Consider the following 27,779-nt stretch of genomic DNA (forward strand, 5'->3'; position numbering starts at 1 on the left):
ACAGGCACCTACCACCACGCCCTGCTAATTTTTGTATTTTTAGTACTGATGGGGTTTTGCCATGTTGGCCAGGCTGGTCTTGAACTCATGACCTCAGGTGATCTACCTGCCTTGGCCTCCCAAAGTGCTGGATTACAGGCATGAGCCACTGCACCCAGCTGGGATTGCATATTGCCTTCTGACAGGTTCCCGGCACATTTTGGGAGGTAGTTGAAGCATTGCGTCCTGGAAATTTTACAGATTTCCTCTTCCAGATAAACTTTGAAATAGTAACCTGAAACATAGTTACCAATATCTTGTTAGTGGTAGTAATAATAACAAAGATGGCTAGTATTCATTAAACACATAATTAGGTCAGTTCTGTACCAGATGCTTTATGTTATTTCATGTAACATTCACAACAGTTACTTTCTTTTTTACAGATGATGAAAGAGGTTCAGAAAGATTTTAAAATCCTTTCAGAGTTGCATGAGCGGCTGAGATGGAATTTGAACTCAACTGTCTTCCTCATTCCTGATTCATAATAAAATAATAATAATAGATGCAACATTTATTGAGAATTTGCTAGGTATAAGTTCTACATGGCCCTGACTTTCCTGACAATACAGCATACACGCTTGCTCCTTCACTTGCCTAGTTATCTTTAGAACACAAGTACATCAATGGTGAATTTATTTTATGTTTTTTATGTAACAAATGTATCCATCTTCTGTAGAAACAGCATTTCTTTCCTCCTGAATTATCTGGCAATAGTCTTTCTTTTAATAATATGCAATTTTACCTACTTTTCCTAAAATTTCATTACTAAAGAGATGGCTTAGAGTAGGTTCTTTCTTCTTAGGTAACTTACTCTCTTTTGTTTCCGCAGTTGAAAAAAAGCAGGGGGGGATTCACACAGCCAAAGCATACCAGGAATCTACCACACATTTGTTCTTCAGGCCTCCCCTGTTGAAAACCAGGCACTTGCTTGAATAGCTTTATGTCAGCTTCTAGTTTGACAGGTCAAGGCTGAAGACTACATCATTTTCTGGCATGACCTATGAGATACTACGTGTTCCTGTATTTTCAAGGCAGTTGTGAATCAATATATAACACAGTGGTTAAGAGGTTGGGTTCTGGAGCCTCAATGCCCAGGTTTAAATCCCAGTTTCTCCAAGTTTTGTTTTGTTTTGTTGACACAGGGTCTTGCCCTGTCACCCAGGCTGTAGTGCAGTGGCACAACCACAGCTCACTGCAGCCTCAACCTCCCATGCTCAAGATATTCTCCCACCTCAGCCTCCCAAGTGGCTGGGACTACAGACGCATGCCACCATACCAGGCTAATTTTTCTATTTTTTGTAGAGATGGGGTTTCACCATATTGCCCAGGCTGGTCTTGAACTCCTGGATGGTTCTCCTGCCTTGGCCTCCCAAAGTGCTGGGATTACAGGGGTGAGCCACTGCACATGCCAGCCCCCCTTTTTTTCCTCTTGTGTCCTTGAGCAAGTTACTTGATATCTTTGTGTCTCAGTTTTCTTATCTGTAAAATGAGACTTTGTATTAATAATAGTAGAAAGCCATGGGATAGTTGAGAATATTAATAACTTAAAAATATTTAGAGCCATGCTAAGTGTTAAGTGCACAATGGCAGTTAGCTACGATAGTTTATTACAGGTAATAACAACAAACAACCCTTTAACAAATACTATGTGCCAGGCACTATGCCATACATTGTCTTACGTAGTCCTCATGTTTCCTCATTTATAGATGGGGTAGAACACAGAAGTTGAGACAGGCAGACAGGGATTCATGTTGAAACTGACGAAGCTAATCTTGAGGCCCTCATTTAACAGATCCCTGGGAGAGCTAGGGGTTGCTGAGAGTTGTAGTATTTCAGGTGGGCAAGACAAGCCAGGCTGCAATCTGAAGCATTTCTGATAATTGCCTAAAGAGATCTTATTCAGTGGCTCACGCCTGTAATCCTAACACTTTGGAAGACCAAGGCAGGCACATTACCTGAGCCTGAGTTCAGTTTGAGATCACCATGGGGGCAACATGGTGAAGCCCTGTCTCTACTAAAACACAAAAAATTAGCCGGACTTAGTGGTGCATGCCTGTAATTCCAGCTACTCAGGAGGCTGATGCAGGAGAATTGCTTGAACCCAGGAGGTGGAGGTTGCAGTTAGCTGAGATTCAAGATTGCATCACTACACTCCAGCCTGGACCACAGAGCGAGACTCTGTCTCAAAAAAAAAAAAAAAAAAAAAAAAAATCTCAGAAGGATCTGCATTTCCTAGGCTTCTAGGCTTTAGTAATTTATCATCTTTCTCATTCTAAATGTTTATTTTTGGATCTAATTGTATTTTTTTTTAAGAGAGTCCTTAAGTTTGTAAGCTTTAGGCGCCCGAAACCCAGATCTAACCCTGATCAGAGATGTATGCGGTTTTACTCTTTCTCTCTATATCATACTGTGTTCTTGCTGGATGTATTTAAGCTATTCAAACTTCCTTTAAAGGAGTGGAGAGCATACTCACACTGACTCATAGTTTTTCTAACTACATTTAGTAAGGAGTAAGGGTCTGATGAATCCTTAGCGGCTGTAACTAAGTTTAAAAAGCCCTGCAAATAACCTTCCCCTCTAGGTGAGTAGCAGGGTTTAATGTCTCTTTTATAATCGATTAACCTCCTGGAAAAGGGCAAATTGGCAATATACTTTTGTGGTCTATTGCACTTGAATCTTTGATTTGCAAGTGGCTTCAAAATAATTTTGCTTGCACAGCATGGCCGCTGAAGCAAAACAGAATCCAAACAGACTTCGTAGGTTTTGCCATCATAGATATTCCAAAGGAAAGAATGAAACATCAAAATGTCCACTCAGTGGCTCCTTGTCCTTAAGAATCTTGGGGAGAATCAGATCATCTGAAATAGAAACTCTGCTATTTTTATACCCAATTGCAAATTGGGAAGTCGCCAGGCTTTTTGTCTCAGCAATGAGTCTTCCTAGGAACTGGATCTAGAATTTGTTTATACTTCATGCTCTGGTGAAAGGTGCATTCTGAATCCTTTCAGCTTTTGATGCTTTTCCTTTCCCTGAAGAACCCTTGAAATTTTTTGTCTCATTCAATCTAGAAAGAGAAGGTGGCAGGGGACAAAGTTGGCAAGAACCTCACTCATTTGGGCATCACTAGTATTAACTGAATGGACAAGACATGTTAGTTAGTCAACAATGCCAGATCTTGCTATGTTGTTTGCAATTCAAAGCAATGACTAGGCACTCCCCCAAAAAGAAGCTGGGTGCAGCTACTTTGGATCTAACTTCATATCCATCTCCTGGGCAGCAGAAAATGCCCAAATCAAAAATTATGCATCAACTTTTCAAATTACCGTATGGTTGCTTGATGCAGGGCTCCAGGAACATTGTGCACACACATTCTCTTCAGACATAGAGGCCACTAATCTATCATGGGGAGGAATATTAGAAGTCTCCTCTTGGCCACCAACCCCTTCCCTTTATGACCCATTCCTTATTTTTGATAGATGAAAAAAAGAGGCCTAAGGGAATGATGGTATGACTCAATAAGAACAAGAGGCTTATTCTGTTTCCAAAATATTCTTGTGTATGTATGTGTAACTATGTGTAAACACATACACACAAACAAAAGCCATCTTGAAAATGCAGTAAGGCAGAGAACATTAAAACAATCTGTGTCAGAAGCATTTATTCAAATTCATTCATCAGCAACCCTAAGCCACTTCTACTATTAGAATTACAAATGGCACTGCAAAATAGGAGGTTCTCTTCCAATTGCTATAAGGGACAAGGCTGGACCCTTTATTGGCTGATGAACCTGAAGGAGTATAGGTTACAATTATGATTTTTATTGGGGCCAGGGATGACTAAAAGAATGAAAACGAAGCTGTGTCTGAGGGCGGTATTGATTGGGGAGAAATATTTCAAAAACTTTCCTTCTCCTGGAGGGAACCAATCAGAAAAAAATGTAATGTGAATCTATTTCTGCTAGCACAGCAACAGAGCTTCATGTTTCTGGTTTCAATAAGGAATAGAGGGAGTTACAGGGGCAAGGACAATAGTGGGTAGGTGCCTCTGAGATGTCTTCTCTCCTCCACCTCCATACCTTTGTTTCACAGTGTGCAATGTGTATCTCAGGGAGAAGTGTACAGAAAACCAGGGCTCAGCTGGGTCTGAGAAAGCTGCCCTTGATCCCCATTTCACTTTAGGGAAGAGAAAAGCAAAGAGGTCTTTTGTAGCCTCTAATCAATTCAGGGAAATGGAAGAGTTTACAACAGACTAGCTCAAAGCCGGTAAAGAAAATGGCTTAAAGCAGTTAACACAAATAACTAAATGTCAATTACTTTTCTGAAATGAAACAAATAAGGCTGGTTGAAACATTTACTTAACTATTTGGTAGGCACTAGCTGTTGCAACCTAATGAAATAGCTGTGGTAATTGAATCTCAGTAAGGGGGTTTCAAAGTGTCAAAATTATAAACAATTCTAATAAAAAATAATGAGATAATCAACTCTCTTTGCTCAATTCAACAAGTATACTAAGTAACTGCTACTGGCTTTTATGGGTTACTTTTGTGTCCTAATTTCAGCCTTAGTTTCAGGCAATCTTTGATATTTGGGAACTTGTAACATCTAAATATGAAGTGTGCCTATATCTGTTATGAAGATTTAAAAATGTACAGTTATATAAGGTGGTAAAGTTTTTCATTAAAAAGGCCACAAAATGGAGTTATCTTAGTGACCTTTTTACTACAATTATAATACTTTGATTCCTGTAGAAGGATGTTAACATTTTCGCTTCAAGCAAAGATCTACTGTAATAAATATTATTCATTTATTCATAAAATGATGTTTAATGAACACCTAAACACAGTCATCCCTCCATTGTTTGTGGGTTCTGCATCCACAGATTCAACCAAACAGGAATCAAAAATATTTGAAAAAAAGGGTGGTTATGTCTGTATTGAACGTGTACAGACTTTTTCCCTTGTCATGATTCCCTAAACAATATAGTATAATAACTGTTTACATAGCATTTACATTGTCTTAGGTATTATAAGTAATCTAGATATGATTTAAAGCATATGGGAGGATTTGTATATGTTACATGCAAATACTATGCCATTTTATATCAGTGACTTGAGCATCCATGAATTTTGATATCCACAGGGCTCTGAGGTTGGGGGGATCCTAAAACCAATCCCCCCCAAATACTGAGGGATGACTGTATATACAAAACCACTGTTAGGTGCTCAATATCAGTCTATCTCACAAGGTTTCTGTAAGACTCAAATGAAAATCTAGATGGCTCCAGTTAAAAGAATGGATTGCTGTGTGTGTGTGTGTGTGTGTGTGTGTGTGCATGCACGTGTGCATGTGTGCATGTGTATGCTATTTTTATTACATAATCCGAATGAGTAACAAATACATTCAATTCTCAAATATAGAAAGTTATCTGGGTCTATTTACTTAAAAATTTTTAATAGAAGCTACCATTTACTGAGCTCTAAATGCCATCGGTATGCTATGTGCTTTAAGTTTCACCTAATCTTTATAATAACTTTAGGAGATGGGTATCCTCTACATCTTAAATGAGGAAACATGAGATCAAGAAACATGATAAAGGTCCCAGTAACTAGACCATATTAGAACTGAGATATGAATTCAGGGCTATTTGTCTGCAAATCCTGTGAACTCATTCTATTCTCTAAAGTTCTAAAGATGGGTGTTTCTCTTCAATTATATTCTAGTTAAGCCTCATTTATATGCTCTTATGAAAAATCAAGCAGTTTCAAGAACTATCAAATAGAATTACAACTTTTTCTTGACAATTCACAGTCATCAATGTGAACAGTAGTCATGGTTTGGGCAGTAACTTAGTTTACTCTAAAGACCCTGCACTTCATGGCCTAGTAGGATTTTTGCCTTGCATTTAACCAGGTAGTTTTTTGTTTTTTTCCTTTACCGTCACTTTTCCTTGTTATTTTTGTGTCTGTAATTTGCTGTGGACTAATAAACCAAATAACCAAATGTACAGGAATGGTATCTAAAGCAGTGGTTCTGAAACTTTAGTATCCACAACTCACCTGGTGAGCTAGTTTAAATGCAGGTTCTTGGGTCACACTCCCAGATGTTCTGATTTAGTAGCTTTGGGAGAATGAGGCCCAGGATTTGCCCTATGAGTAAAGAACACATACTTTATGACTATGAGAAAAAGGAGAGCCCATTTTCAGTAGCTTTTAGATTTTCATCTACAGCCTGGTTAGTTGAGATTACTGTATATATATATATATATATATATATACAGCCTGCTATTTGAGATATTAAATATATTTAGAACTACATAGTTTCAAAAACAACTTTATTTTTTCCCCTTACATTATAAAATTTAGATTTGTTGAACAAAATGGCTATAGAAGAGTCGGAAAGTACCAGAAAAATGGCTTATTTCCCTCTCAAACCTTGCTTTAGTCTGTCAAACTTTCTTAAAGAGCAGCATGTATTTAGTCTTTGGAAATATGGGTTTGAGTTCTGGCATTCCGCTAGTTCTATGATTTGACAAATTGCCTAACCAGTCTCAGCTGCAGATTTTTGCTTGTCTTTAAGATGGGAGATAATAGTGCCTACTTCTCAGGGATAGTGGGAGCTTGAGAGAGAATGAACAGAAAGTATCGAGGGTAAGTACTTAATATGTGGTCAAAATTTCAGACTGAATTTGTTATTTATAAGGCTTCTAGCTGTAATTATCACAAAAGTTTTGTGGATTCTTTGAGGGAACCAGATTTCATATTTATACACCCCAGTGCAATCTACAGAGATGAGCACAGTAGAGTGTCCTCCTTCACAGTCTAGGAGAGAAATAAAATTTGCAGTTGCAGCACATTATCCTTACTTTTGCTGTATAAAACAGGCTTGAAGTATTGATTTCTATGTTACACAGCAGGAGATACAAAGAAATCAAGATTTTGCTTATTTAAATATTATAGACAAATCCTAAATACTTATAACGAAGGATTATTAATTCAGTGGAAGAAACAGGCATACTAACATGAAAAAACACATTTTATTGCACTTAAGTTATAAGAAAATAAAATTTCTAAGTGAATCAAACCATAGACACAATCCCTTTAAAGGTTGTTTTCCTCCATCATGTCAGGTTGTTACATAACTAAAATTAACCAACTTGAATCTGATTGTTTTAAATCAGACTATAAATAAAACAAAAAAAATAAACAGAAGGAGGAAAAAAAGATCGCCTAGGATACAGTGTTAAACCACTTTCACAGTTCAGCTTGAGTTGTGGCTCTTGGAGAATGAGGCAAACCATTTGACTTTTTCATTCATTTTGTTTGTTTGCATGTGACGCCTTTACTACAAAAACTGAATAGTTTCTGCTTTGTCAGTTACTCAGAGCAATAAAACTGTAACAGTTGTTTTCCCAAATACTGTAAAACACTAAGACTGACCAGCAACTTTATTTTAATTTTGTATTTTATATATTTTTAAAATATTTTGTCAGTTTTATGATGTACGTTCGTCCATTCACCACAGCCCTCAAAAAGAAAAGTTTCTCCACAGAACAGGCAAGTAATAGCTCTGTTCCAAGGAATGTGTTTTAATTTTTGCCCAGATAAAAGAAAATAAGCTTTGCACACACTCTCAATTCTTTACTTGCAGGCAAACTTCACTCTTTATTATCTGAAACTCTTCCATTCTCAGCCTCTTAGAGGCACAGATGGCTCAAGTTTCAGTGGCAAAAAGTCTTTTTTCCATAACCAAACTAGAGCAAATTTGGAATTCAGTCTGGGACTAAAACGTCACAGCAGAAAAAAAATAAAAAAAAATAATTTGCTTTTTTCTTTCTTTCATTTAGCAGCATAAATAAGTTTGGCCACTGGGAATACAGTACAGGGGTGGGACAACAATCCCATATTTGAAGACCTACTTCTAGCACCAGCATCAAGAATTAAATCCATCTCAGGACTCACAGAACCCAGGACAACTTGCCATCTTTGAGCAACATATGCATTGAAGAATGTATATGGAAGCAACAGTAAATAGATTAACAGAGGCTAATACTGTGATTGATTGACATTGGCAATGGTTGGCAAAAAAAAAAAAAAAAAAAAAAAGCTGTTCATGATAACTGTACAAAAACAATTCACAGTAATCTTTTTAAGCTTTTCCACTCCAGAAAAATGACTTTTTGTTGCAGATGCTCTCTAATTAGAAAGTCAGCCAGTACTTGTTTTGATGTTATTGCAGTTCCTTTCTAGGTGTCTAGTTGTCAGTGGTAAAAGAACAGGCTAGCAGAATCTGTAATGATGTTTCAGCATTAACACTGCCCAATGACCACTGGAGAAGAAAATAAAGAAATAATTGCACCTGGTTTGATTTAGAAAGTCTCATTTTGCAAAGCTGCCCTCAGTCAAAAGTGAAGCCTTTTATGTGATGAGACAGCAGACGCCTCTCTTGTCAGTTATGGTTTGTCATCTCTTCTTCTTTTCCTTCTTAGTCTGTAGGTCTTTTCAATCTGTTGCCCCAAGCCAACATCCTGCACCACTGAGAACAAGGGATTTTTTTCTTTTTCTTTTCTTTTTTTCTTTTTGCAGGGGGAAGGGCAGGGAGTATATAGTCTACACAATTGGACAAATTCATCTTTTCTGCTCTTCACTTCATGTCCACATCAAAGTCCAGCACCAGCAGCTTGGTTTCTTCAGTCCCATTCCGACTCCCAACTGCACACACCAGCTTTGTGTTTGAGGCTCTGATCCTCCACACAACTCCCCCACTCCCCCCACTCTCCAATGTGACTAGGTTTCGAATAAATTCACCCGTTTTCAAGTCCCATAGTTTTACAGTTCCATCATCTGAGCTGGTAATTACAAAGTTCTTGTTGAACTGTAAACAGGTCACAGCACTCTGATGCTTGTTGGGACCTAGACAAAAACCAAAAGAATTTAATTACTGGTTAGAAATAATGGCTATGGGTTAGTTACATTACAATTTGTAGACTTCTACTTTAGAACATACAATAAATGCAACATTTGAAATGATACATATTTAGAAACCTATGTCCTCAGTATTTTAGGATCAGCATGGATGTAAGAAAATCTGGTAGCAATTTGTAACTGAAACATTAACTTTCAAGAGGTCTGTCTTCCAAGAAGCTGGGTTAGCTACCGACAAACGTCTTATTTTCTGGCTGTGTGAACGACAGCATTCCTTGGTGAGGATGTAGATAGTGCAACTTCATACCTTCTGCTGATGGACAAATGAGCACTAAGAGATCTATTACCCCACCACTATGAACCACTCAAAGCTGAATCGTCACTATTCCAAAACTCTGAGGAGAGACAAAATCAATGAGTAAAAAGCTGCAATGTTGCCTATCAGATGGCCCCACCGAAAAAAACACTTTCTAAGGGCTACAACAAATAGAAAAAGTTAATCATGAGACACTGCTGTACCTCATCTAATATTAGTGATTTTCACTTGTTTCTTTCTCTGTCTTAGTAGGCACTATTATTCCTTTCCATTCCAGTTAAGCACGTGACTAAGCGGAGGCCAAAGAAATTTTCTATCAAGGATGCTTTTGTTTTTTTCAATAAGGTAGCCCTTTAAAATTGGACTACAAATTCAAAATGCAATGGTCAATCAAAAAATATGAGTACGTTGCTTCTATGATATAGCCAAGATCTTTCTTCTCACTGTTCTTAAAGGTTAGAGTCAATTGAACACGCAGGAAGGGATTAAACAATTTTATATTACATATTAAAAACAGAGTTTAAAACATTTCCTCAAGAGTAGACTAGTTCTGTAAGTCAGGGTGAAAATATTCATAAACTTTTCTGAAGTAACCATTCTGTATGAGGTTGACTCTTTTTGTGATGCTAAAGCTCCATATTTCTCTTGAATAATGATCTCATTTTTAATGAACAAAACGAAAGGTGAATAACTAATACTTACCTTGCAATGTTTGTAAACACTGTCCTGTTTTGATATCCCAGATTTTAACTGTAGAATCTGCATTCCCAGAGACAAGAATATTGTCTTTGAGTTCCATTCCACTTGTTAACGACTGGTGCCCTGTTAACGTGTGAATGCAATTCCCTGTCTCCACATCCCAAACGCGGATTGATGTATCAAGAGATCCACTCACCACATGGATACCATCAAACTACAAAAGACACAGTTTATTAGAATAGAAGTATGGATACTCTTCCTATCAATTACTGACCTTAATCCTAGTAGGAAAGGGAGAAGAGGATGGGAAACAGGTAATGCCAGGAACAAAATGAGGTACTAAGATAAAGTGGCAATGAGGATAAAGTGCATGCCATCAAGCAACTCTACAATGTATGTTCTCACACACTTCTATCAGAAAGGCTCATCTTTATGCCAAGCAGCTTCAAACTAGATGGAGAAACAACTTAAAATGAAAACAAAGCACTTAAAATGAACAATATGTTAATTTTCAAATCATCTGGCCCCACCTAGCTATATGTCATGGATGACTGAGAGAATTGCTATTTGAGTTTTACTTCCCACTAGGAAGCTGAGACTAATGACGTAGCTTATGATAAACGGAATGCTTATCAGCACCTAAGGCATGAAAAGGGCTAGAGATAACTTTCGTGATGTTCAAAAGTAAGTTCCATTAAAAACGGTGTGTAAAATAAAATTTCATTTGTAAGAACCTAATGCTAATTAGGAAATGTGCCAAAAGATAATTGTATCTGGGATTAGAAGAGGTGGCATTTTGATATCAAAAGCAAACTACATACTACCTCTTCTCCAGCTTCCCAGCTACACCAAAAGTCAGTAAGTCTATAATTTCTATATAATAATGTGGCTACCTCTTTTCTCAATCAAATGGTTTATTTAAATTAGAATATTATATTCATTAAGCTTCTGAGCATATCACAAACAGGTGCAGCCAATTCCCCTTCCTCCAAATTCATCACCTTTTCTAATTTAGCAAACATTTTTATCATAGTGTCAATATTTCATGACATTGACAATATCCCTTCAACAAAGAAACAAATATCCTAAGAACAGAATTGACAGTACTAAAATTATGTACTAATTTGCTGAACATTAATGGGCAATAACTGGTAAATAAACTATATAAGCTATAGGAAATATTTTTACATTGAAAATGTTGCCTTCCTGGAAATAAAACAAGATTCATATTCTAAACTTCCTATTCATCTAGTTAATGATCGCAAAATATGGCAATGTTTTCAAGGATATGGGCTTGAAATATAAACCAAAAAAAAGAAATCGGTTTAGTCAACTTTACTTCATGACTACAAATCAGTGGGCCTGGGACAGTAGAGTGCTTTATGCAGAAAGGATCTATTTCCACTTTGGGGATGGAATCACAATTACATGGTCCATCAACTTTCAGCTATCAAAGCAAAGGGGCAGCTTTTGGCCATATTAATCCTCTGCAAAGGAGTTTCTTAAAATCTAGGTTACTCTTCTATGAGACTATTTAACCATAGCAAAACTTAGAGCCCCAAAGTGTCAGGTTGCAAGACCAATATTTGTATTTAGAGGAGAAATAGATCACAGAAAATTGAAAGCATTTAAATAATTTTGAAATTTACACTTTCTTCATGCCAATTTTAACGTATATAAAAACAGCAGAATAATCTGATTAATCTTTTTTGGACTGTACTGGATCAGCAATTTGACAGTGATTATCTGAGTAAAACAACCTTATGCTTCATCAGGAGAGCATTTAAGGGAGAGAGAAGAGATCTTACCTGTAATGAATAGACTCTATTAGTATGCCCCTGCAACGTGTGTAGACAGGTTTCAGTCTCTGGATCCCACACCTTTACCATAAAATCATATGCTCCACTAACAACCCTCCTGCCATCATATTGAACACAGCGGACTGCTGCAACATGACCCATCAAAACATGTAAACACTGGCCTGTCTCAATATCCCAAACCCTAAGAGTGGCATCTCGAGAACCGCTAACAACTCTGCAGAGGGAAAAGCAGAAAAACAAAACAAAACAAACCCACGTTTAGAATTTTTAATAATATGAGAAAACATGGTAGATTTAGTCAAGGTTTTTTAGCTTTTTTTTTTTTTTTAACACAGGAGCAACTGTTTTCAAAAGAAATCCTATGTAAAACCTTGGTATATAAACATAATAAGGGAATGAGAAGTTGGGAAGCCTAGAATGCTGCATGCTTGGTTCCCTGACCTGTGGACCTTAGTTCAGCACCTTAAGGTTCTGTGGGACTGAGTTTGAAAACCACTGTACCGTATTTTTTTCAAAAGCAGCAGAAGCTGCCTCTAAATATATACAGTAAGATTTTGATTTTAGAAATAAAATGTTAATGTGGGCATATGTATAAAATGTTAATGGGAGAACTCTAGGTGGTAGTAGTTTAAAGAATTTAAATTTTCTTCTTTATGTTCTTTGCCATTTTCCAAAATTTCAATTATGAATGCATATGTTCCCTTATGATTAGGTAAAAAATTCAATAAAGTTTATACAACAAAACAAGTCAGAATTTGGAATTTAAACAGCTGCAGATTTGTGTTTACACTATACATTCCAGTAAAAATTAACCAGTTTTAGACACGTCCTCAAACACAGGCTGCTTATGCTTTTAACGATTAGATTTATAAATATGCAATAGGCTATAAAAATATTAAGAAATCCAGATTTTAAAAGATATGTACATCCTTAAAAACAATGGCTATCCCTTAAACATTTGGTTCAACATTAGCGCTACACTCTTCTGAAAACCAGAGCAATATGCAAATACTGTAATCATTTTTGGATTACAAAACAAAGCTGAAAACTTAGGTATCCTTATGTCATTCTGAAGAGATAAAGAAATACCAGTTTCCATATTTGAAAAAGTAGATAATTAAATGGTTGAGAGAACCCTTTAATTGAGAACATAATGGTGAGAGAACATAATGGAAACTGGAATACAAGGTCTCTTGATACTCATCCAACAAATTTTAACAGTATAGCACACTGTTCAAAGTAGAGGTAAATGACAATTGAAAAGGTACTCCTTTTCACATATTATAAATCTGGTGTGAAATCTGCTTAATGTATTGGTTCTTAATAAAGAAGATGCTATAGACAGAATTAAAGGTAAAGACTGCCATGGATTCACTGTAAGAACCTTTCAGAGAGACTTTTTTTGACAAATGAGGTAGAAATCACACTTGTTTAACAGGGGTACGATGAAGATAATAGAAAGATAGGATTTTAATAGGAGGGCTTTACAGGAGGAGATAAAAGCAACAGCAAAGGCACTGAGAAGAAAAAGTCAAAAAGTCCAGTTTGGCAGACACCATTTTGAAAACTGGATCAAGGATTTCTTCCTTAATTCGTTAGTCAACAGTAGGCTCACAAAGACTTAAGAACTGGACAGTGACACTATCATAATTATAAAACGACTGTATGTCAGCTGTATAAAACATAAGATGACCAAGTTAGAAAGCTGTGACAATAGTTCAGAATGAGAGAACAAATTACCCACAGGCCTCAGCTTTTGCCTAGACTTAGAGATAGGGTGGGTGTAAGGTGGGTAGGTAATTTAATAAGGCTCAGACCCTTGAAGCCTGAATTTGTCCCACTTGCAGAAATAAGAGTATCAAAAAATGAGACAGGAAACATGATTTCTGCTTGAATATGATGAGTCATCAAAGATACAGAACAATAAAAAGGATTAGAGAGTAGAAAGTTTCAAAGAGGAAGCCGACAACACTATTGAATGAGAAAGGAAATTTACAGACAATCCCCAATTTTTTTTTTTTTTTTTTTTTTTTTGAGACTTTAAGACAAAACGCTATGGCTTTCCTGGAATAGAAACATCTGAAGTTTAATAATTAAATCTCATTTAAGAGCACACTGTCACTATTTCAGTAACTCTACACACAAAGGGCCCAAATTCACAAATAATAGAGGAAGAAGTCCCAACCTTGATAAGATTTTCCCTTACCTTTTTTCATGAAGATGCATACAACGCACAGTGGAAGTATGCCCATATAAGGTGTGTATACATTCTCCAGTCTCTGCATTCCACACTTTCAGAGTCCGATCTGTAGATCCACTAATGATGATGTTGTCTCTCATTTGTGATGACCATACTCCACCTGTATGTCCCACTAATGTTCTCAGACACTGGAAAAACACTTAAGATGATTACTTTTGGGTAGAAAGGAAAAGTGATTTAAATACAATTTAATAGCTCATTAAAATTTGGAGTAAAGTTACTTATTCAATTTGTTTGGCTCTTCAGAAAATATTATTTTACACATCCATATAAAATGATCCCATCACTATTTATTTCGTTTATTCAATAGCATTATAAATTTATATAAGCACAAGCAATTGAGGAACAAGTATGTAGAAAGCAAACATATGATATAAAACATTATATAATAAAAAGGAAACATGATATGGAAGCAGTTATGATAGCTCGGGCCTGGCCTCTTTGATGAAATAATACTGAAATTGCAACTGGGTTTCTTCCATGGGAATAGATTCAATGAAAGTATGCCAACAGTATTGGGTGTGGCTACATACCACATTTCATCTGAATCTGCCCCAGGGCAGTAGTTAGGAGCCAGTGAAGCTACTTCTAGACAAGTAAAGACAGACATTAAAGCCCTGAAATAAATCCCAAACTAATATTACACTATGGAAATATAAAGCTGATTTAAAAAATTTTAACATCTGACTTGGAATATTTATAAGATACTTGCCAAGAAGCAACATGGTAAAAGACATTTTAAAAGACATGGATTTTTTTTGTTTTCATACTCTCTTCTATTATTTTTTAGGTGGCAATTACTTAATTCATGAAAATATTCTCTACTGGACAGATAAAAATAAATATTCACTAAAGACTCATTAAGGTATGATATGGTACACAATCAAGCTGATTGCTTGGGCTACTTTTTTCTTCAAATTTAACATTTAAATGCCTAGTCCACTCTCATCTCACAAGGGTTTGAGATAAGTATAAATTAACATGATTTATTAAGTTCTAAACAATAGGTAGGTTATCAACAAAGCAGTTTATAAGGAAAAATAAATATCCCTCAACCATACTTCTGAGAAACATTACAAAGTAATGAGGTATAACTTAGACAGTAAATAAAAGTGGGGAAAAATTGAGCCAAGAAAAAGATAAAGCACCCTTGAAAATGTTAAAATATCTGTCACAAAGATAGACAAACTATGTAAATGAAAAAAAATCAATGAAACCTCTATCATGAGAAGCATCATTATCCTCATGCCATTGACTTTCATAAATATGGGGAAAAAGTTAAGTTACGAGCTCTGATATTTGATATCCAAATAACTGAGAATCAAAAATGAATTCTTGCTTTCTTTTTTCCAGTTGCTACTTGCGATGATATACACAAAATTATGACTTTGTGAAGTGTAGGAAGAGTAAACTTACTTTGCCTGTGACTGCTGACCAAACTTTTAAAGTGTTGTCATCAGAACCACTAACTATTCGGTTACCACAAAACTGTAAGCATGTGATCACATGATCATCATGTCCTTTCAGCACCTATAAGAAAGATGTGCAGATTAGAAATATGTTAATTAAATTATGTTCTTTAAAATACTGGTGAAGGGAAAAATGAAGGCATAAACAGGAACAGTAATTTGTAGTCTATCTCTAGAATTAAAATTTATATAAAATATAAAGCATTATTTTTCCTGGCTGACGAATCCAGAATTAAACATTTTATTGTTTCCATAGTCTATTATTTATACTCAAAACATCAACTATTAAAGTTTTACTGCATCAAGACCTCATAAAGATGGTTCAATCACCAATGTATTTGACAATATTTTATCTGTTCAAACCAGAAGAATATGCCTCTAATTTTTACAACTTTGACACACAAGAACAAAATAAGCATCTATTAACCACAAAGAGTAACAATTATTAGCATTCTTAAAACAAAAAAATCTATCATAATATATACATATTAGTATAACAATGTCTCCCCAAATTGGTTTTTTCCAGTTGAGAAATATGCCCAATAATTTCAAGTGTTTTTACTATGCTTTATATATTTGAAATGTTATTAGAGAGAAAACCAGAATTATGCCTCAATTTATAAAAATAAGACACACAAAAGCCACCAAAACCAAAACAGAGACACTCCTCAAAAAATCATGTTTGGACTATGTAATCAGAGGAGGCAGCGAATTCTTAGGTAGAATGTGTATGACACAGTAAAATTCAACAGGATATTGAGAGATTTTGATTTACGTAGGATAAAAAGATACTCAATTTAACTTATCTTTTATTCAAGCACAATTAGTTGTCAGATTAGAGAAATTAGCAATAAAAGAATATTGTCAGTAATACTTTCAGTTATTTTAAAATATATGGTTTTCTTTCTACTGAAGAGGGGTGTCAAATTATATAGTTTGCCAAGTGAAATAGTACACTAGGTACTAACACTGATTAATGGTTTCTGTTACATTGTGCAGAGTTCAGTTACCTTAGGAGATTTGAGTTCTCCTCGCCTCCAGTTAGTATCAATTCTGTGCTGTCTGATGTATGCACTTTTCCATGGACTGTGTATGAAACCTGGTTTTATTACTTTTCTTCTCTTGATGTGCAATGGTTCATCAATCCCTAAAGGGTGACAGTTCAAGAGTAAATTGCCTTCACCAATAATAACAATTATACATTTTATAAAGTATTCCATCTTTCTCTCTGCTCAAAACCACTGAAATGCAAGACACTGTCCAATTTCTAATACTGTTATCACAGTATGTAGCAATAATGTAAAGTTTACATTCTATATGGCATATTTTTGTATTCACTATTTCATTTCTTTCTCAAAATGATTCTAAAATATGTTGGCGAAGATGTGAGGAAATTGGAATGCTTGTGCAAATGGTGCAGCTGCTGTGGAAAATAGTCTGGTGGTTCCCCAAAACAAACACAGAATTAACATATGATCTAGCAATTCCACTTCTGGATACATAACCAAAACAATTAAAAGCAGAGCCTCAAACAGTTAGCTGTACACCCATTTTCATAGCAGGATTATTCACAATAACTAAAAGGTGCAAGCAATCCAAGGGTCCATCGAAAGATGGATAAACAAAATGTAGCATTAGATACATATACACAATGGAATAAAGGAAATTCTGACACATGCTATGACATGGATGAACCTTGAAGACATTATACTAAGTGAAATAAGCTGATTACAGAAGGAAAAATATTGTATGATTTCACTTATATGAGGTACCTAGAGTAGTCAAACTCACAGAGACAGAAAGTAAAAGGGTGGTTGCCAGAGGCTGTGGAGAGGAATAACAGGGAGTTATAACAGGGGGCATGGAGTTTCATGTGAAGATGATGAAGTTCTGAACACAGATGGTAGTGATAGTTGCAAAGCAATGTGAATGTACTTAATGCCACTGAACTGTACATATAAAAATGGTTGTTGATAAATTACATATATGTTATCACAATTTTTAAAAGATCATTAAAAAAATGACCGTGGCCGGGCGCGGTGGCTCACGCTTGTAATCCCAGCACTTTGGGAGGCCGAGGCGGGCGGATCACGAGGTCAGGAGATCGAGACCACGGTGAAACCCCGTCTCTACTAAAAATACAAAAAAAAAATTAGCCGGGCGTGGTGGTGGGCGCCTGTAGTCCCAGCTACTCGGAGAGGCTGAGGCAGGAGAATGGCGTGAACCCGGGAGGCGGAGCTTGCAGTGAACCGAGATTGCGCCACTGCACTCCAGCCTGGGCGACAAAGCGAGACTCCGTCTCAAAAAAAAAAAAAAAAAAAAAAAAAAAAAATGACCGTATGGGAGAAGGGAAGGCAGAGATTAATCCCACTTTATGTATACAGATACTTAAGAATGAAGATTTCACTGATTAATCCAAGCCCTACAGAGGTCAAAAGCAGGATGAGAAACCAAGTACCCTGGATCTTTACCTAAAACCTTTATTAACTGGACTAACCATCAATGCTTCCTACTTGACGATAACCACTATGAAGGGAATGATCACCTATAGAGTACCTACATCATGCTCTATGATTCTTTCTAAAATATTTTGCTTCTGAGGCACATAATATTTTTATATTTTTTCAAAAATATTTTTCGAAATTTTTTTTTCTGCTGGGAAAACAAAAAAACTAATAGTTCTCCCAATACACAGGATAACTACTCCTCTACTAAGGAAAAAAACAGGTTTCAAGAACATAAGCTCCATGACAGAAAGAGAACTTCAGTTCACTGCTATATCCCCCACCTTGAAGAAATGTCTGGCTCATAGGAAGTGTTCAATAAACATTTATGAAAAAAATGAATTAATACTAAATATTTGGATATTTAACTGGAAATGTAATTTCGGGGTTTCCTTTAAATCATCCTCATCTTGACTTTTTCATTGTTTTGCTATTAGTTATATTGCTTGTTAAAGGGGTTAGCTGTTAAGATTCGGCTCATTTGAATGTGTGGAATAATCTGTGGATTTTATCATAAGTAGCTGAATATTATTTTTATTTTTTTCTACTTGTTTTCAGAATCACTCTGCTTTTCAAATCGGGAAAACATATTCTCTATGCAATTTTGAACCTTACCCTCTTCTTTGCATTTCTCTCTCCAGAGAAGGTTGTCTTCAGCCAAAATTCTCCAGTAGCGACACGTCTGAGCCGCTTGTAGCAGGTCTTTGGGTTCCAGGAATGAAAGCACATAGAGTGCCAACTAAGAAAAAAATGCATAGTATAATACCCACATTTAAATAAATATATATATTATATAATAAGTTAATTATTCTCCACAGGATGGGATAGTTGATAAATATAATTCTGCACTCTGATTTCTAAAATTACGAAAGGCAGTAACTTCAGTCCTAACAAATATATACGAGATAAAAAACACACACACATCTTACGGTTTTTATGAACTTCACCTACTAACTCTTTGCCTCTTCAAGGACTACTTATTAAACCTCTCTGTCTCTGCTCTTGCCTTTGCTCTGTGAGCCTCAACTCAATTTTTTAAAAAAATGTTATTAGTTTAACTTTGTTTTCTATCCTACTACAATGTAAATTCACCGAAGATAGGACTTAAATGCTTGCCTGACAGATAAGAAATGAGATTTCTATATATTCTGTGTGGTATGACTTCAGATCATTTCTGATAGATATATATCATAATTAACAGTCTTCAAATCAAAGTGTTTATTATCGTAATGAACTTTTGAAACACATCCTTGACTGTAAATGACAAAGGAGGACAATTATTAAACCATTCCATAGACATATAAAAGTAATTGAGTTCTGATTACCTTACATTACTTATAAGGATCTTCTTGATGGGCCACATAAGAGTTGTATACTTGAGCTAAACCTTTGGTATACCACTGATTTAAAAATTTTGTTTATAGTACTTGTAAACTATTAATTTTTTTTCAGTGTGTCAGTTCAAATAAATAAAAAGGAAAAATAAAGAGAAAAAAAGAAAGAATGGGAATTATAGCCTCTGACTGATTATTCAAGTAGCCTCACATATCACATAAAATTTTAAATTATGATACTAGGCAAAACAATTTAAATAGAGCAATTAAGTTCAGTTTTCATATGAACTAAATGACAAGAACTAAAACAAATTATCCGTTAAAGGGTCAAGGGTCATATAGGGAGTAAAAGCACAATTTTAATTATTTTTTGATGCTAAATGTAAATAATATAATGTAAATTATGCTTTCCCAATGACTTTGCATATATAAGGAATTCATCATGGGCTGGGTGTGGTGGCTCACTCCTGTAATACCAGCACTTTGGGAGGCCGAGGTGGGTGGATCACTTGAGGCCAGGAGTTCGACGCCAGCTTGATCAACATGGTGAAACCCCATCTCTACTAAAAATACAAAAATTAGCCAGGTGTGGTGGTGTACGCTTATAATCCCAGTTACTCAAGAGGCTGAGGCATAAGAATCACTTGAACCCAGCAGGTGGAGGTTGCAGTGAGCCAAGATGACGTCGTTGCACTCCAGCCCGGGCGACAGACCAAGATTCTGTCTCAACAACAACAACTCATCATTAATTACATATTTATTGAGTATATTCAATATACAAAATACTCCAACCAGCCAGTATTCAGTTTAATACTACTACTGATGAATGATAGTGAAAAACTTTTTGTTAAATAATTACTTTTGGTATATCAGAGAAGACCAGTATTATGTAGAGAAGCTGAGTCACTTAAAATAAAAAGGTGTAACTATATTCAACAATACTCACACATATATAATCTCAATATTGTACTTAACAGATACTCCAAAAGCCACTTAATTTGGGAATTACCAATCAATCAAAGCCTAGGCAAGTTCGCTTTGTGTCAGTATAGCAGTAATGTGATGTTACCATTACTAATCTATGTGGAATTGTAATTTAACATAGAAGCTATCAGGCACAAAAATATTTGTGCAAAAGAGATGCTAATTAATGACCAAGATATTTATCTAAAAACAGAAAAAGTCTATTCTTTTCTTTGCTTTAGTTATCTAACTGAAGTAGAAACCAGGTAATTTACAGAAATAGTCAATGGATCTTAAAGACTAGGAAACAACAAATCCAGAACAGCTTAGATTTCAAAAGTACATCCCCAAATCACCAGGTAAAATTTCCAGCATTAATAGTGATTATGAGATCATCTAGTCCAGTGCATTAAAGAGAAACATAAAGAAATACTAAGGCGCTAAAGAAAGTTGAAGTGCTAACTCTACAGGTTACTGGCACACTTTCCTTAAAAGCAGTGAAGACACTAACTCAACCAAGAACTTCAACTTATTAAAAGTTTGCCTATTTACATCTAGCCAGTTCCATCAAAACATCTAAGCAATATAGAAAATACACAAAGCAAAACAAAAAAATATGAATTTAAAAATCAGAAAAGGTGGTTTAAACTAGAGAAAAAGTAGAGCATAAATATGCTGTCAACAAGGTTATGTCTCACAAGGTTTTGAATTAAACTGCCAAGCCAAAAAGAGAATAGCAATTAGTTGCATGATTCTTACTACGTATTATGAGGAGGAAGTATACCAGTTCCCTCAAAGGAAGCAAGGTTTTGTCATGTAGGGCTCTAAAAGCGACTGAATGTCCATATTCCCTCAAATTCCTGTTGAAACCCTAACCCTCAATGTGATGGTATTAGGAAGTGAGGTGTTTGGAAAATAATTAGGTCATGAGGTTGCAGTCCTCATGAATGGAATTAGTACTCTCATAAAAGGGACATCCCCCCCACCACCACCCCCACCTCGCAAAAAAATTACCCAAGTGTGGTGGCACATGCCTGTAGTCCTAGCTCCTCAAGAGGCTAAGGTAGGAGAATCATTTGAGCCTAGGAGTTTGAGGCTGCAGTGAGCTATGATCATTCCACTGCATCCCAGCCTGGGCAACAGAGTGAGACTCTGTCTGTCCAACCACTATGTTAGGGAGTTATGGGTTTCTTATAGCCAAGTTAAATGGTCCAGTTAATGCCGCTTTCTATTCATTTGTTTTAAGGGTAAAACCCAGATTAGTATTTCTTCCTAAAGATCACTTCTGCCAGAGAAAAGCTCTTGAATTGAAACCTATTTCAGATAATTACCTTTTCCTTGTCCAAATCTGTAAGAATTGCTTTTTTTTATTTTTCTCTATAACCTATATAAAAGACAACCACATTGCACTTAAAAGGTAGCCAATATTTTCCCAGACTTGCTATATTTCAGTAGATTAAACTAGTCAAGGAAAAAAAAAATTTTTTTAATGTTGGCTAATCCTCTATTAAGAATTTCAGGTTTCGCTCTAGATCATCTACTAAATGATTATGATTTTCTTGGTATTCACTTATAAAATAAAGACAATGCTATTCATCACAAGCCTCTCATGTGAAATTAGTGAGACTTCTGCCAAGCTTTTTGAGATTAATAAGTAAATGTTTGTAAACAGTTTTGAGATATGTCCAAAGGAATTATAAGAAAAATAAGTCCATTTCCCAACAAGAAGGTAATAATGTTTTAAATAATAATACTTTGTTTCCGAGAAGATAATGTTTTCTATACCATTATTTATCCACATAGACAATAAAGCATTTTTCAAAATAGGAAATTTTTTTCCTGGTAGTTGAAAACAAGAGGGAAACAGAGATGATATGCTAAACCAAGGCTCTCCCTTAGTCTCCTATCTAACTAATTTCACTGATTTTTCCCCAGGCAGTCTTTAAAAGAACACTTAAACTGAGAGAATCTTTATTGGATTTACCCTGGTTATTGATTATTTGTTTTTAATTCTTAGATTTTTCAAAATACTTTCATATTCTGATCTTAAACAACATTTTGTCTGTTAAGAAGTTATTATGGAAATTCAAATAAAGCAAAACAAACCAAAAACCTCACCATTATTAGAAATAAGAGAAAAAATGAGACTATAAGAAAGCCTGCATTTTAACAAAAATGATACCCTCTAAAATACGGAAGATATCACTAAGTAAACTACAGAGAATATATCAAAGGTGAATAAAATCACTTTCAGTCAAATACTTATGTAAGTGTTTCCCATTATTAATGCCCTTCTGGAAGCAAAGAGAGCTGACGTCACTTTCAAAAGCCAAATCTATTCAAAGGATTCAGTTTTAGAATGAGCTAGCAAAAATAAAAATTTTCTTCTGGGCCAAAGTCATTTTTAAAAAGCACTCAGTAGAAAACACATTTCAGGAAGAAGAGATTTTCTCCACTTTGCTTTTCTCTGGAGTTATGCTTAGTTCCATGCATTAAATTTGATACAACTATTTTATTCATATCCAATGTGCAATTCTAATTGGGACTATCTTTAACACCATTAGGATATTTTGAATGATAATCTTAAAAAATGACTTTTTTCTGTTCAAACTTGAAGTTTCAGGATCATTTGAAATGGTATATTAGTATTTTATATTGTCTTCTTAGCTGACATATAACTAGTGGCATATACATATTACTTATGAAAATATAAATCATGGTGATGCTGATTATTTAATGTTATATTATTTCTGTTCAATGACAAAATTACTAGGTCTATAATATCAATAAAGGAACTATATCTAAACTATGCCTTATAGTTATGAATGCCCATATAATCAGTCTATGATAGTTTCAGCTTACATAAAAATATAAAAAGAAATAGGCATAAATAATTCCCAAAGAAGTGCTGTTAGCATGTAATTAGTATGGGAAATCTATTATTTGTGTAATGGAGATGGGGAGGAGAATGATTAGAAAAATATACACATGTGAAATTATAATATTTGTATTTAAAATAATTACACAATGTAAGTAACAGAGAACTAGAATTCAATAGAATCATAAAACTATTGGTCTTGAAGGGACTTAAGATATACAATAAAATAAGAGAAAAAATATTGCTATTTTAATATGGTCAGAATTTTAAAAAATCTACTACCATGAATATACCAAGATAACTAAAGGTTGGGCTTCAAATAACTTGGCAAAAAAATCTTGGTAAATAAATAATCAAATTAGTGAAACTCAATAGTTACTCTCACATATATGACTTATTCAAGTAGTGGAAAGGAGTTACTTAGTCCACATGCATACTTTAATCTGGCAATTACATTATTAAGTCATGGCAATTTATCAATTTACAGCCCTCTTTACCACTAATTAAGAGTGTCAAACTGACAATACTGAATACTATAATTAGCATGACAATGTTTAAAGGTGGTAGCTGTTGAGTTATATATTCAAATAACACCCAATGAAGAATGTAATTGATAATCTTTACCTCTTTAGGGAGCAATGAAATGAAGTCTCGTTGAAACTGGGGTTCTATCACTTGCATCATATGTTTTACTTGTGTTGGTTCACAACTATCAATGAGTTCATCTAAAGCAAGCAATTTCTCTGGTCCACTCCAGCTCTATCAAAGAGAATTAGAAATTTTTATTGTTTTAACAGATGTCCCAAATTACAGGCTTATAAAGGAAAACTCACATCTACACACAACCATAGCTGAACAAGGTAGAATTGTATAAAAAGTGGCTCCTTATAGTGACATTTTTTCCACAAGGCATTGAAGAAGGCATTTAATTTCATCGCTTACCAACCACTTTTATTTTGTAAAAGGTTTTAAAAAAATCATGTTTGACAGAAAATTTTTTTCATTACATTATTATAATAGTTATATGTTCATCTACCACCAAGTCACTAACTGACTATCCAAAATTTTATTCCAGAAATATCATTTTGGGTTACTGAGTAAATAATAGAAAATTTTGACAATTTCTCTACATTCTTTCTAGTAAGCACCATAAAATTAGATGGTTTTAATAAGGCACTCATCTGAAAGGAGATGAGCAGCATCATTCAGAGAAAAATTAGTAACTGGATATATTACACATTTGACAACTGTCTTCCACAAATTAAACAGGCTTTGATTTGTTATGTGAAAACAAATACACAATAGAAAACAGAATAAACAATAAAAACAATAAACAATAGAAAATAGTAGCTGATAGTGGTAAAATCAGAATATAAACAAAGGCCAAAAGAGGATAAGAAAGAGATACACCATAAAAACCCAAAAACACACAATTATGCTTCAGAAATAAGAGTTCCTTTAAATGACATCAGGGTATTATCTTAAAACATCATCCCAGTGAAGAACACCTGCACAGAAAAGCCATGGTTCTTAAAAGGAAAAACTAAAATGCCATGTGAATAATTCAAAATGTTACAATTTCACATGTTTAATTAACCTCATAATACTTAAATGAAAGAACATTCTTAAGCAGGCCTTTGTTTCTGCAAATCTATACTGATTTAAGTACCATTTTAAGAATTATTGTGTCCACTTTAGAAGTGGGTGAATAGAGAATAGGTGAGGTTTTTAGCTAAAAAGATCTGGATTTTGTCATTCGATTTCTTGTCCAAACAAGAAAACCTGATCCAAGACATGAAATATATAATAACTGACTGGATATATTAAGGATATGAGGAGCTGTATTTGGAATACTTTTTAAAGTATTTACCCCTGTGGAATCTACAATGAACTTCTTCCCTTCTTTCTTATCACAAAGTATGTATTAAATTGGCAATACCATAAAACATTTCAATGGTATTTATTTCCATAGTATATTCCATTTTACCACCTAATGTTAAGGAAATACAGGTTCCAACCAGTTGTGTCCCTTCCTTTTGCTTCTACAAATACATGTATCCAGAACGTTCACCTTGAGTCTTACATTGTACCTTTTTTGGTCAGGGGATTTATTATACAAAGAAATGTAAAATACTCATAAACATGTATATGTACACATGTGACCAATTAAAAGCAGTTAGTTTGAAGTTTAATTATCTTGTTTGGTTTCTCTCATGTAACTTCAAACACTGGTTTAAAACTTACCTCTTTGACATAACTGATAGTGATCAATCTCCACTCATCTCTCTCCATTTGGTATCAACAGAACAAACTCATTAATTTATTGATTCACATCCCTCACAGGATTTGAGGTGGGTTTTGACAATATGCTATTCCTCTCCATCTACATCATAGACAATGCATGGACACTAATATAAGGACATGCTCATTTTGAGTGATGGATAACTATGCTGACTTGATTAAAATGTAGCTTTAGGCCAGGTGCATTGGCTCATGCCTGTAATCCCAGCAGTTTTGGGAGGCAGAGGCAGGAGGATCACTGGAGCTCAGGAATTTGAGATCAGCCTGGCAACATAACGAGACCCCGTCTCTACAAAAAAATTAGAAATCAGCCAGGCATGGTGGAATGCGCCTGTAGTCCCAGCTACTCAGGGGGCTGTGGCAGGAGGTCAAGTCTGCAATGAGCTATGATGACGCCACTGCACTCCAGCCTAGATGACAGAGCGAGGCTTTGTCTCAAAAAATAAAAAATAAAAAATAAAGCTAATATATGAGACATATCTTTTATCAAGGCTTTTGGAGGACAGGGTGTAGAAATTAAAGAAGACAGGACAGATGAACAGATGATAAACAACTAATTCAGACCTTAGCTAAGTACTTGAAACTGTGTCAGAAATTTCCATATATTTAAGAAAAAGTACATGGAAAAAAATTATGCCTGTATAACAAAACATATCTAAGACTTTAAACAATATTAGAAACAATGTATTTTTATTTTGTTTTAAAGAATCTTTAATAAGAATCGAAGACAATTTAAAATGTCTCAATTTAAATTATCTATACACTCAGCAGATGTTACTTCATGTTATTTTATTAAAAAGTATACCACTGATAGGCCAGGCGTGGTGGCTCAAGCCTGTAATCCCAGCAATCTGGGAGGCCAAGGCGGGCAGATCATGAGGTCAGGAGATCGAGACCATCCTGGCTAACACGGTGAAACCCCATCTCTACTAAAAGTATTAAAAAAATTAGCCGGGCGTTGTGGCAGGCGCCTGTAGTCCCAGCTACTCGGGAGGCTGATGTAGGAGAATGGCGTGAACCCGGGAGAAGGAGCTTGCAGTGAGCAGAGATCGCGCCACTGCACTCCAGCCTGGGCGACAGAGCGAAATTCCATCTCAAAAAAAAAAAAAAAAAAAAGTATACCACTGATAAAGATGAGTAGCAAAAGAAAATGAGACTGTTTCCACTGACCACACATATTCAACTGTCCTATTGTTTAAAATCACATCTCCTTGGTGATTCTAAACAAAGATCTGGACCATAAAAACAGCTTTCCTCTCTCCAGCCTGGAGTCCTTCCTGAACTCCAGAACTGTATATGTTGTTGCTTTTTCAACATCTATTTTTGGATATGTAATTGAAACTTAACATGTCTATGATCTTTCTCTCCAAATCTGTACTTCCACAGTCTTCCTCATTTCAGTAAAATAAACTCTATTTTACTAGTTACTCAGGCCAAGAAGTCTTTGGTCATTCCTGACTCCTCCCTCTCTTTCACCATCAGATGGTTTTGATCCAAATGAACTCATAGCCTTAAACTTTAAAATATATCCACAATCTGACTATTACTACACTGGATTGAGCTACCAGTATGTGTCACCTAGATTATTCCTGTAACTCCCTAAGTGGTCTTCCAGCTTTTTTTTTGAGACGAAGTCTCGCTCCATCGCCCAGGCTGGAGTGCAGTGGCACAATCTCGGCTCACTGCAAGCTCCGCCTCCCGGGTTCATGCCATTCTCCTGCCTCAGACTCCCGAGTAGCTGGGACTACAGGCACCCGCCACCACGCCCGGCTAATTTTTTGTATTTTTAGTAGAGACGGGGTTTCATCGTGGTCTCGATCTCCTGACCTCGTGATCGGCCCGCCTCGGCCTCCCAAAGTGCTGGGATTACAAGCGTGAGCCACCGCGCCCGGCCGGTCTTCCAGCTTTCTACCTTTGGCTCTTCGTTCTATTCTCCACACTGTACTCAGTGCTACTGTTAGAAAGTCTTAAACCTTCTTAAAACCTTCTAATGGCTTTCCATTTCACCCAAAGTAGAAATCAGTCCTTAGGTTGGCCTACAACATACTACTTTCTCATTACTTTTCCTCTTATTTACTCTGCTCTGCCATACACACTCTTTCTGTGCTATAAACACTCCAGGCACACTCAGCTTCACAGCATCTTTCCTTGCTGTTCCTTGGAACATTGTTTTCCTAGATACCCACATGCCTTGCTTCCTTACTTCCTTCCCTGAGCAACCTCTCTAAAATTGCAACCAGTTCCAAACTCATCCACCTCATCCTCTTCTGACTAGA

General features: G+C 35.6%; 1 protein-coding gene across 9 annotated transcripts in view; it reads right to left on the minus strand.

Annotated features, from left to right (window-relative positions):
* Positions 1–7,052: 7,052 nt before the first annotated feature.
* The window catches only part of FBXW7 (F-box and WD repeat domain containing 7), a 216,166-nt gene continuing 195,439 nt past the window's right edge, over positions 7,053–27,779 (minus strand). For all 9 annotated transcript variants that reach the window (XM_055276133.2, XM_055276130.2, XM_063638276.1 and 6 more), the window contains 8 exons: positions 23,827–23,961; positions 18,643–18,766; positions 16,534–16,670; positions 15,471–15,584; positions 14,001–14,182; positions 11,783–12,008; positions 9,978–10,188; positions 7,053–8,947 (listed from right to left, as the gene is read on the minus strand). In XM_055276133.2, the coding sequence (XP_055132108.1) occupies positions 8,679–8,947; positions 9,978–10,188; positions 11,783–12,008; positions 14,001–14,182; positions 15,471–15,584; positions 16,534–16,670; positions 18,643–18,766; positions 23,827–23,961 (1,398 nt within the window). In that variant the 3' untranslated portion in view covers positions 7,053–8,678. The remainder of the gene's footprint in view (positions 8,948–9,977; positions 10,189–11,782; positions 12,009–14,000; positions 14,183–15,470; positions 15,585–16,533; positions 16,671–18,642; positions 18,767–23,826; positions 23,962–27,779) is intronic.

The sequence above is a fragment of the Symphalangus syndactylus genome, chromosome 4 (genome assembly GCF_028878055.3).
Source record: "Symphalangus syndactylus isolate Jambi chromosome 4, NHGRI_mSymSyn1-v2.1_pri, whole genome shotgun sequence".
In the NCBI taxonomy this organism is placed as follows: Eukaryota; Metazoa; Chordata; class Mammalia; order Primates; family Hylobatidae; genus Symphalangus; species Symphalangus syndactylus.